The sequence below is a fragment of the Erpetoichthys calabaricus genome, chromosome 16 (genome assembly GCF_900747795.2).
Source record: "Erpetoichthys calabaricus chromosome 16, fErpCal1.3, whole genome shotgun sequence".
In the NCBI taxonomy this organism is placed as follows: Eukaryota; Metazoa; Chordata; class Cladistia; order Polypteriformes; family Polypteridae; genus Erpetoichthys; species Erpetoichthys calabaricus.
In genome coordinates, this window is record NC_041409.2 from 62,911,765 (window position 1) to 62,924,464 (window position 12,700).

The following is a 12,700-nucleotide window of genomic DNA, read 5'->3' on the forward strand; positions in this document are numbered from 1 at the left end:
AACATGAAGAATTAAGAGAAAGGCTGCACTCTTGGAAAGGTGGTTTTAGGTGGTGGGAGCTTGGGAAGTATGATAGGGCTATCACATCCATAGCTAAATACAAAATATTTTCAAATGTACATTACTGTTTATTTGCTGAAAATAGCAATGAAAGTTTGTACTCAACTTTACAGTACTTCAGACACAAAAATGTTTCATTCTGCTATTTTCCAGCACACTTTAATGCCTGGCTATCCATAATCCTGCCATCAATAATCCTTTTCAAACACGAGTTATGGTATAGACCTTCATTTCAGTTTGGTCATCCTATGAATGGCACTTCAAAGTTCAAGTTTATTCTGGTGTGTACAATGAATTTGTTACTTGCATGGCTCCCACAGGCTGTATGTCTTTCCAAGGTTGTATGTTAGAGAGACAGCAGTAATTGAGAGACACGTCTCACATGTCAGGGTGCACCTCCCAGCATGCACAAGAGCACGTATTATGGGATGTTAGTGGAGAAGAAAGAAAGAGACATGTGTGTTTGTTATTTCCTCGTAGTTATTTCCTTAACTAGTTGTAATAATTGCAATAGCTAAGAGTTTCTAATGTACCGAATCAGTCATGAAGTGTGTGTTGATGACCACAGAGCACACATACACCTATTCAAATACAGGTATATGTCCTCAAATATATCAGGCATATTTTCATTCTGAGCTGTTGTGTGGAATTCCCTGCATCATTCACCCATGTCCTGAACGACAATCCGGAGTGAATGCTACATATCCTGCACTCATCACAAATATAGTCCTCCTTTGCTACATTGTATATATACAGTGCATCCGGAAAGTTTTCACAGCGCATCACTTTTTCCACATTTTGTTATGTTACAGCCTTATTCCAGAATGGATTAAATTAATTTTTTTCCTCAGAATTCTACACACAACACCTCATATTGACAATGTGAAAAAAGTTTACTTTTTCAGATTTTTGCAGATTTATTAAAAATAAAAAAAACTGAGAAATCCCATGTACATAAGTATTCACAGCCTTTGTTCAATACTTTGTCGATGCACCTTTGGCAGCAATTACAGCCTCAAGTCTTTTTGAATATGATGCCACAAGCTTGGCACACCTATCCTTGGCCAGTTTCGCCCATTCCTCTTTGCAGCACCTCTCAAGCTCCATCAGGTTGGATGGGAAGCGTCGGTGCACAGCCATTTTAAGATCTCTCCAGAGATGTTCAATCGGATTCAAGTCTGGGCTCTGGCTGGGCCACTCAAGGACATTCACAGAGTTGTCCTGAAGCCATTCCTTTGATATCTTGGCTGTGTGCTTAGGGTCGTTGTCCTGCTAAAAGATGAACCGTTGCCCCAGTCTGAGGTCAAGAGCACTCTGGAGCAGGTTTTCATCCAGGATGTCTCTGTACATTGCTGCAGTCATCTTTCCCTTTATCCTGACTAGTCTACCAGTTCCTGACACTTAAAAACATCCCCACAGCATGATGCTGCCACCACCATGCTTCACTGTAGGGATGGTATTGGCCTGGTGATGAGCGGTGCCTGGTTTCCTCCAAACGTGACGCCTAGGAATTCACACCAAAGAGTTCAATCTTTGTCTCATCAGACCAGAGAATTTTCTTTCTCATGGTCTGAGAGTCCTTCAGGTGCCTTTTTGGCAAACTCCAGGCGGGCTGCCATGTGCCTTTTACTAAGGAGTGGCTTCCGTCTGGCCACTCTACCATACAGGCCTGATTGGTGGATTGCTGCAGAGATGGTTGTCCTTCTGGAAGGTTCTCCTCTCTCCACAGAGGACCTCTGGAGCTCTGACAGAGTGACCATTGGGTTCTTGGTCACCTCCCTGACTAAGGCCCTTCTCCCCCAATCGCTCAGTTTAGATGGCTGGCCAGCTCTAGGAAGAGTCCTGGTGGTTTCGAACTTCTTCCACTTACGGATGATGGAGGCCACTGTGCTCATTGGGACTTTCAAAGCAGCGGAAATTTTTCTGTAACCTTCCCCAGATTTGTGCCTCGAGACAGTCCTGTCTCGGAGGTCTACAGACAATTCCTTTCACTTCATGCTTGGTTTGTGCTCTGACATGAACTGTCAACTGTGGGACCTTATATAGACAGGTGTGTGCCTTTCCAAATCATGTCCAATCAACTGAATTTACCACAAGGTGGACTCCAATTAAGCTGCAGAAACATCTCAAGGGTGATCAGGGGAAACAGGATGCACCTGAGCTCAATTTTGAGCTTCATGGCAAAGGCTGTGAATACTTATGTACATGTGCTTTCTCAATTTTTTTATTTTTAATAAATTTGCAAAAACCTCAAGTAAACTTTTTTCATGTTGTCATTATGGGGTGTTGTGTGTAGAATTCTGGGGAAAAAATGAATTTAATCCATTTTGGAATAAGGCTGTAACATAACAAAATGTGGAAAAAGTGATGCGCTGTGAATACTTTCCGGATGCACTGTACTTGAATATTTTCATTTTGACAATGCACATGAACACTTCGGTCCTGTGAAAGCCTTACACCCTCTGAAAAGCACTGTAGTTCTCACACATAAACCATTGATCATTATAAAGCAGTGATTTAATTTGATAAGGAAACCCTTCAGCTTATGTAAAGTAGAGATTGTTAGTGCCAAAACATATTCAGGTCTCTGAGGGCACACCAAAAACCACATATAACAACCAATAACCAATAATAAACAAAATTACTTCAGAGTTCAACTACCCACAAATATTTGAACAAAGTAATTGATATCGCATGCGCTTTTTCTGCTTTAATTTCGCATGGTCCCTGTGTATATTGCAGGAAATTCAGACCCAACATGCATCTGTGCTTTGCTTTTGATTGTGACATTTTGTTAGTGACATGTTGTTTGTATTCAAACCACCCTTCTGTTTTTTTTTTCATGTTTTGTTATCTTCCAATCTTATACTAATATCATTTAAATTCATTTTTTACCCATATCAAGCAACACTCAATACCCCAGAATGACAAAGTGAAAACAGGATTTTTGAATTTTTTTTGTAAATTTCTTAAAAATAAAAAACTGGCACAAGTATTCAGAATTTGTACTCAACACTTGGTTGAAGCCCCTGTGGTGCAGCAATTACGGCCTGAAGTCTTCCTGAATATGACGTGACAAGCTCTGCACACCTGGATTTGGGGATTTTCTGTGATTCTTCTTTATTGATCCTCTCACGCTCTGCCAGGTTGGGTGTAGACCGTTGGTGGGCAGCTACTTTTAGGTCTCTCCAGAAATGTTCGATTGGGTTCAAGTCTGGGCTCTGGCTGGGCAACCCAGAGACGCTCCTGTGTTGTCTTTGCTTTGTGCTTTGTGTCATTGTCGTGTTGGAGGGTGAACCATTGGCCCAGTCCGAGTGTCCAGAGCACTCTCCAGCAGGTTTTCATGAAGGAGATATCTGTACTTAACTCCATTCAGCTTCCCCTCAGCCCTGTTGAATCGGAATCCACTGTATATACAGCTAATATTTCCAACTAAATTATAGATTGAAAACATATGATTGTGCCAGGTGAAAAAAACGAGGTAAAAGTTTGCAAAGCACCCCTTGATTTACTTGTGTTTCACAGCCCACTTTTTTGGATTAACCGTATCTCCAAAGGTGTTCAGTGAAAAGGCTGCAGTAAAACACACTTATAATGGACACCTTTATGTTAAGTGAGTAAGAACAAAACATTTATGTTAATTGAATCCCGAAATCCTGCAGCACAAACACATGTTTCTTTTTCTTGTTGACTCTAAGCAATACTAGAAAATATGCTGACACATGTGGCAACCTGCCAGTTGGCACTTCCATTTCCTACTGTATTGCATTAATAAAATAAAATATTGGAATTTAATTCAGCAGATTGTTTTTCATGATGAACAGTAACTCTTGCTTTTAAAGCAGCAGTGTGCTCAAACAGTAAGAAAACAGAAACCAAATCATATAAATTATTATAAAAGTAAGATGCACTGCGGCACCCTGAATCATAATCGGATTGAATCATGAGGTGCATAGTGATTCCCAGTCCAGCTGAATATATTACTATAATATGACATATTGCAAACTTAGCTGTTGATTCTGATGATAGCCCTGCTTCCTGATGCAGTAGTTCAGATTTATTTTTTCTGGTTTGTTGTCTCTTAACTGCATTTATTGTTTGTTCCTTATTCTTATATATTTTGAAACATATGAGTATTTTTAGGATGCTCTTCAATTTTTATTCTGGGTTGTTGTGACCCCTGGTGGTGAGCTCACTGACAGACTTTACTGTATTTGAAAAAAAAAAAAACTAAAAAATATTGTTAAATTTGGTGATCTTTTTTAATAAAAAATATTTTCGATTTGAAGTGACTGCTGTAGAAATTATCTTAATTGTTTTCCATCTGGTTTCTCTTATCATAAGCTGCTGGTGAGGTGTGATGATGTTACTATTCAGATTGAACTTGCTCAGACTATCTGTGGTAATTGTTAGGCTAAGGGGGACTTTCTTAACCTGTGATTCATGAAGATCTTCATCTTTAATTCTTAAAGCCTTGAGAAAAGCCACAGGTCACATCCACTAATGCACATCTACTATATTACTCTTAATGTACATCCAAGTAGTTTAAAGAAAACTCCCACTTACTCACAAACAAAACCCTTTTGGAACACAACAACACTTATTTGAGTTATTACAATATTCTTGATAACCTAGACCATTTTAAATTGTAATCTAAGGAAAACATGCACAAATTACAGGAAAAAAATCATTCATATGGTGAATGGCAGCTTTAGCTAGGATTCTGGAACGAGAAAACCCCCATTGGTACCACAAAGCTTCCCAAACTGAATTCAAAAGAGCAGTTGGTGCTCCTCTTCAACATTTCACAGCATCAATTGTGAAACATTAAGTATTCTCTTCTTAACTGTAACCTTGCTGGTGTCCTCCTAAGAGCTACTTGCCAGTGTGTATGTACATAAGAGGACTTCTTTACAGATTTGCCATTATAATCACTCAATTGTGCTGGTCTGATTAAACTAGGAAATTTCACAGGGCACTTTTCAGTTTTTCCCCCACTGCTAAAAAAAACGTGGAAAACAGTGATTTTGTTACAAGATGCTAATTAAACTCCTATTTTCTCCTAACACAGAAATTCAGTAAATAAATGAAGATATTCCGGTAGAAAATTGGCTTCACTTGATCACATTCTCTATTCACGATGACAGTAGGGATGAGAAGGGTATTTGTTCATGGATGAGTAGGTATTTCCAATAGGCCAGATGACAAAGACAAATTCACGACATGTAACAGTGCATAAGACACCCAGGGGAACCCGGGTATCACAAATAACAGAGTAGAATAGTGCCCACAATCCCAATTCCAGTGTCAGAATTAAATTACATTTCTTTTGCTCATCTCACAGTGAGAGCTGCGGAGAAAAAGAAGAACACAGGCTTTTCCTGCTAGCTGTTCGCTTTTTGTTTTACAGATCTGGCCTTGATAATGCTGGATTGATGATGACTAAATGTCACTCAGTGCATTGCGTGGGCAGAGCTGCGCTGCAGTAGCGAGAAGCAGCCATCACACAGAGTATATAGTCAGGCAGATAGACATGTTTATTTGTATGTGTGCAGAAGTAAAGGGACTATTATCTTGAGGACAAGCATTCAATGATAGGAGGCCGCGAAAACCCAAGTAGATCATCTTAGAGGCCAAGCACTTTCAGACAGCTCTAATGGTGATGCAATGATTGACATGTTTTTTGTTTTTTTTTATCGCCTAGTTAATGTTCATGTCCTCTACTGCTGCTTGTGTATTGAGATGCAGCGTCAGCGAATCAGGAGTCAGGCTGATAATACCAATACATCTTACTTATGGAGTGCCTTTCTCATGCTCAAAGCGATTCACAAAAATGTTAAAGAGCACAACAGCAAACTAAAAATACTAGCAAGAAGGTAATGTTTGAAGAATTAATGAAATTAAAGCCAATATAAATGAATGATGGAGTTTAGTGACCTTATTTATCAAGTGTCTCAGAATTGCTCCTAGTACTTGCACTAGAAGTGTGATTAGGTAAGAATTTGTCTCCCCAGAGTAGGACATGAGAAGTAATTATGAAGTGTTCTACGCACACTCCTAGGGAGGAGTAGGACTTCTTGTTTGAGAATGAATGGCACCCTGAGCTATAAAATGGTAACTTCTTCTATCTTCACCGTCATCTTTTCCCTCGTACCTTTGGGGTTGATATGCTTGATCATCCTTCTCCATACGGCTTGGTCATGCACCTCCTCCCCAGTCAGACATTTTTCCTTCAAGTCTTCTTTCACTTTATCCATCCACCACTGCTTTGGCCTCCCTTGCTTTCTCTTCCCCTGTACTTCCATTCCCATCGCTTTTTTTCCCACATATTCATTGTCTCTCCTCATCACATGTCCATACCACTTCAGTCTACTTTCATGTACTTGGGGCAATGATCTTTATGTATGTGCAGTCATTCACACCAACAACTCCAGGAAAACCAGAGATTATGTCATGTAGAGTGGTGAGAAAATGTGTAAATCTGTGTATTACCTCACACGTTGTACGGGCCTTCAAAGTCTGGTGCAAAATTTGTGAGATGGTTGGATGTGACATAGTCAAATCATTACTATTGCAAAGTTTAATTTTCCCTGTGGCCAAAAAATGTAACGTTACCAACACTTTTATTTTATCTGACAGTGTTTATTTTCTCCATTTACATGAAACGTTAATATCACATACAAGTTTTGTTACAATTATTATTCCATCTCTGTCAAATTAATTTTTTTTTCAAGTTCTTTGTTTTTCTGAGTTTACAAAACATTCCACCTTTCCCAGGATGCATGTGCATCTTCTGGAAGCTCCTACTCAGTTAGGACAGCTCATGAGCTCTCCTAAATCCTGGTGAAGTTAGGACTAGTTTCCTAGAATAAATGTTGTTATTCTAATTCCTAAGAATAGGACCAAATTTGCATCACTCTGAGATTTTTGAGCCAGGTAAGACCATTTTCCTCCTCTAAGACCCATCATAAATATGGACACAGATGTCACAATTTGTTACAGCAAGGCTGTTGCTTTGAATAGATGACTCCTAATTTAATTAAACACGCATAGAATCAGATGACAGGTATACTGGCCAGAGCCACCATTGTCATGTCATTTTCTAACCTGTTCAAACCAGACCAATGGAGCCTATCCTGACTAGTGTAGAGCATAAGGCAGGAACCAACCCCAGACAGGGTGCCAGTCTGTCGCAGTGCAGGGGCACTATAGTGGCTATACTAATTGTTTTCCTTATGGATTTTCCAGGTTCTTCTTTTTGTGTTCTCCTGCCTTAGGAAAGCAGCTTGGGATTATGGACGGCTCGCCCTGCTCATGGATAATGACAGGTAAGTAATCTGCCACAGCAATGCATTTCACTTCAATTTTTCATGGAGATTTACATTAATTTCAAGCTGAAGAATGGAGACTAAGTTAGAAAATGAAGGTATTTCTGTGTTACCTTTATCTGTCTCTGTTAGTGTTATATTGAGTGCTTAATTATCCCTCATGGAAGGCTCTCTGGCACCTCAAGTTAATATGTTTTTATTTCTAACATGTCTATCTGTAATTTTATACTACAAAATGCTGCTTCCTGATCTGTCCTGCCATCCTCTTCAAGTTGACATCCTCTATGTAGTTATTTTTTTCCAGTTTAGTCTCTTCTATCCACCGTTCGATCACTGCCATTGAGCTGAATATAGCAAGTAGTGTAAAGTGATTCCATTGCTAAACAGTTAGTAAACATTACTGTTCTTTTACCAGCCCTGAAAGAGACTTAATAAAGCCATACCGGTTTAACACAAAGTGAATATGTTTGTATCAGAAACCTGCCACAAAGGCTTCAAGGCACAGAGAATGATAAAATAACATGTGTGCCTTTGCCCAACTGTACCAGAGGTTTGCAGTCCCTTCAGTCTCTAAATCAACAGTAGATCTAATAGATAGACAGTGTAAGGAAACACAAGACAAGGCAAAAAGAATTGGGAATCCACCCCATATATTGTGAGGATTTGAGTAATCTTTTGAGACTGATGAGAGTTCCAAACACTGGGACTGATTGATAGAATCTCGTATAGTGGAGAAAACAGGAAGGGCATGTTTACAGGAAGCAGCGTGAGGTCATCAGTAGGCCGAAATGATGGTCCAGCTTGTCAGTACCTCAGTTTGAACCCTTTGACTGCCTCCCAAGCACACGTTTGTGACAACACATAGAACCTAATTTGTCCCCAGGTGGAAATTTGTTTTTTTTTTTTTTTGCATAAGCTCATTAAATTAGATAGATAGATAGATAGATAGATAGATAGATAGATAGATAGATAGATAGATAGATAGATAGATAGATAGATAGATAGATAGATAGATAGATAGATAATGAGTTCCTTGGCTTTTCCTAATGTTAATCTGCAGATAATTCACTTTGTACCAAGGAACAAAGTTCTCCACCTGACTCCTATTCTTTGTCTCATCCCTCTTATCAGTACTCCCCATAAGTACAGAATCATCTGAGAATTTCTGCAAGTGACATGACATGCTGTTATGTTTGTAGTCGGAGGTGTACAGAGTGAAGCAAAAAGTAGAAAGGACTGTTGCTTGTAGTACTCCTGTGTTGCTCACATCCACGTCAGAAACACAGCCCTCGAATCTCACAAATAGATCTTATTCTGAGCATGAACACCTTCACTATGAGTGCTTCACCCAATTTGTTTTTCCAAGTTGCCACTAGAGGGTACTATGCCCTCTCTTAGAAAGTACATCTTGCAAGTAAAATGAGAATTCTCTTTTATTTTCTGTTGCCGCTGCATGTGTTCTTTTACACTGAGGCATTTGTCCATGGTGCTGTTGTGCTGACCTCTGTTTCTTTGTTATTTTTCCTGAAACCAGCCGTGTCTCTCGCCGTCGCTGGATGTCCTATGAGTAACCATGTTATTTATTGTGGTGATGGTGCATTTGGGAAATCTGCTGCACAGGTTACATCTTTTCAGCTTTTGTCATGAGCCACCACATCCATGCCCATGTAGGAGAGGCAGTTTAAAGTAAGGCAGTAATCTCCCATTGTGTCTTTTTTCTTGCTTCCACTTGACAGGACAGTGGCTCCTTTTCAAAGAACTTTAAAAAATCAGTGTGTGACATTGCTATGAATGCAACTGACATAATGAAACCAGGTAACCTGTACTTTCTGGGAGAATGTAGTATGAGAATTAGAATTTCCCAGTTCTCCTCCTGTAGCTGTCAGATTAAGACCACAATAAGCAAGGCTCATAACTCTCCATTAATCCTTTTCAAATATGCATTTGCTCTCTTTTTCAGCTTGTTTAGATAACAGGGCCAGAGCCAGCTCTGTCATTTTATCATTCTTCCCCAGTCCAGGAGACATTGGAGAACTTGGGCTCTCCTCAAACTAATGTCCTGATGTTGGGCAGATTGCTTCAGGGCTAATATTGTAAAGCTGTGACCAGCAAAGCTACACAGTAAGCTCCCCTGTCTGCTATCTAAGTATGATCCCAAAGATGTTCTGTGGTTACTCCAACTTCTGTGATGAAATGTCGGTTTTGGTAACCTCTCTGATCATTTGGTTATATCAATGACTAAATGGTCTAGGTCCATGCGTGACGGCCTGCTTTTAGAAAACTTGTGGAAACTGAAAGAAGAAAACATAAAGGCTCAGAAAGAAGAACACATACCTGGGGCTAACAGACTGGATCTGTGGCTAGACATCTGTGAATGTAACCTGCTTGCATGGTGTGGGGAACAGAGAGTAAGAATAAGCTCAATAAGAAGCAACAGGTCTGCAACTGGGATTCATAGTCTGGTTCGTGGTGGTCAATGATGACCAAAAATAATCTTGATTTTTCTTTTCAACGGTTCATCAACATAACAAAAGCATTAAATCAGTTAATCATTAGTCATTTCTTTTGGAAACCGCACACATTTTAATAATTTTATAGAATCTGATCTGAATTTCATTACAGGCTTTTTAAAGAATTAGGTAAAACCCCTCAAAATGTGATTATTTTCTTAATGCATAGACCTACTTTTAGCCCCCTAAAACTTCTGCTGCTGACCAACAAAACTTACAGTAGAATGAATGCAATATAATCTCATTTTGCCAGTTTGGTGTGGCTAATACTGAAGGTGGGCCGACTCCATTCCCAACACTGGCCTTGGTGTCCCAGGACTGACATTAATAAATAGCAAGGTGACTGAACTCCTTCTAAACAGGACAGTGGTGTGACAGTTAGTGCTGCTGTCACACATTTTCAGAAATGTTGGTGTGTATCCTATCCCATTTATTACTTTGAGGCAACACTTTGTCCACATGTCTGCATGGGTTTTTGTTTTCCCAAGAACTCCAGTTTTCTCCTGTCCCAATTTCCAGAGATGTGTTTATTAAAATGACTGGATACTTATTAAAACAGTGAGAAAGCACAATATGAGTATAAACTGGTATCACATTCAGGCCTGGTCCCTGTCTTGTACCCAGCAAGGCTGGGACAAGCTCCGGCAACACAGAGTCCTCTAAAAGAATAAGCAGACTTGGAAAATACGTTAATGAATGAATAAATGGACAGATGGATAGATGGAAGATCATTTCATACAAGCATGCTGTAACATGAGGCATGGGCAGTCCTGTTCAGGGCTTTGACTGCTGGCCTTTTTTGAACCAGTTAGTTAATTTTAGGTCATAGCAGTAGAGTGTTGTACCATGTTAGCCATAGATTGATACAGGAGAAAGTAGGATGAAATTACAAATTTTATTGGCTAACTAATTAGATTACAAATTGTAATCTAGGGTGTCATTTCACCCTACTTTCTCCTGTATTAATTGTAGGTCGTTATTTGAACTCCTCATTCAGTCCGACAGACTAACTATTTGTCTGCTCTCTTTGAACTTAAAAGTGCAATTTTTTCTTGACTTTTAGAAAGATGCTTATTGCTGCTGCAATTTTCAGTGCACAAGAGTGCTGTTACTTCAGTTTTTTATGGTTTCATTTTAAGTCACTTGCTTGTCAAGAATTTTTGAATTCTTTATTTTTTATTTTATTTTATTTTTTTTATTAACCAAAAGGCAATTAACTGTGATTGCCAAATAACAAGAGAGACATCACATAATCAGCCAGTTTGACTCATTATGAGCGTTGATCATTAAGCAGCTGCTTTTAGTCAAAGAAAAAGGGAAGAAAAAACTGAAGGGATTTGGGGTTTCCTACTCCTCCCCACTCCACTTTGTTTTTTTTTTTTTTGTTTATTTATTTTATCCCAGCAAAGATAAATATAAGCAGTAAGGAACATCTGCAACAGAAGAGTGACATCAGGTATAAAGCGCAGAATGCAGTGTCTTACTTAAAATGTGTGTTTTTAGTTAGAATACTGGGTGGAACAGCCACTTTGGCTCTGCAGGACCAAATCCTGCTGTAGTCAGAACAGAGTCCAGAGAAGGGGGGGGCCGGGGCCTCTTTAAAAAACATGAAGTGGTCAGTTGTAAGTCGAAATTTGTTTGGCATGAGTGTGGATGTGTCTGTGTTCTGTCTGCGTCTGCGTCCAAGTTTCATTGCTGCTTTGGCTCCTCATTCCCATAACCCCTGTAATTGAAAAGAGGGTTAAGAAGATGAATGGTTGGATTTTTAGTACAAATGCCTAAGCCTCTATTAAATTCACAGCAGTACTCTCAGTCCTTTCTCTGACAAACAGCATGCCTCTTACATAATGTTTTAACTCACTTCTTCTTCGTGTGCTCATCCGGACACCATGTTCTGTTGTTTTGATGTCAGACGTTGTTTAGTTCACATGCTATTTACCAATATACATGTAAGTTAGTTTCTGAGGCACTTGACACAAATGATATCACTTTATGTATGATGTGGTCATCTGAAGTAATGATGGATCAAAACCATGATAAATTTTGGGGCACTCACCCAACCTTCCCCATTTACATATAAACTGAAAATGAAACCACACTCAATGGTACGAATACCAAAAAAAAATGCTGCTGTCTGGTGTTCTAACAAATAAATGGCTACCAATCCAAGCTTCTTCATTGGCTGAATTCTGGGCTTGAACCCATCAAATCTGCTCTCTAGCCGGCGAGTGACACCTCCTTCTGGGCGGCTGGGCTTTTGTGGTCCTGAGACTGGAAGACACTCACTGGGTGGTTTCTTGGCACTGTAAAGGCAAAGGAAGTCAACATAGTTGGAGAAATCTCCACACCTCGGCCCACAGTGGTATTACATATCTAGGAGGAATCCGGATGGTGACCCTCTGATGCGATTGCATGACAATGAGAATAAAGAAGAAATAAAAACTCATTAAGTGAATTAAAATACCAAATGCTCCAAAGTGAGATGTGGTAAATGGCACAACAATGTAATTTTAGTTAGAAAAGCCATTAACATGAAACTCACTTTTTGTTAATTTTACCACAAGGTTTGGTTAAAAAAAAGACAGATTTCCCCCTTGGGGACAAATAAAGTTCTATCTAAAACAGTTGGTCTTTACTAAAATGTTACTCAGTATAGGTTAATTGACAGAATAGCTGTGTTACCTGGCTTTGCCTGAAAGATTTTGTATGGCAATTGCCATCAGTTATAGTGTCATTAGTTAATGAGGAGAATAAGAAATACTAGGTAACTAACAAAATGCTTTTCTGCATTCAATATTTGCA

The 12,700-nt window shown here is 39.3% G+C and overlaps 1 protein-coding gene across 4 annotated transcripts in view; it reads left to right on the forward strand.

Annotated features, from left to right (window-relative positions):
- Nucleotides 1-12,700, forward strand: part of tmem63c (transmembrane protein 63C) — a 180,952-nt gene that overhangs the window by 119,608 nt on the left and 48,644 nt on the right. For 3 of the 4 annotated variants that reach the window (XM_051920106.1, XM_051920107.1, XM_051920108.1), the window contains 2 exons: nucleotides 7,309-7,388; nucleotides 8,923-8,955. In XM_051920106.1, coding sequence (XP_051776066.1) covers nucleotides 7,309-7,388; nucleotides 8,923-8,955 — 113 coding nt within the window. The remainder of the gene's footprint in view (nucleotides 1-7,308; nucleotides 7,389-8,922; nucleotides 8,956-12,700) is intronic. The other variant, XM_051920109.1, reaches the window with a different exon arrangement.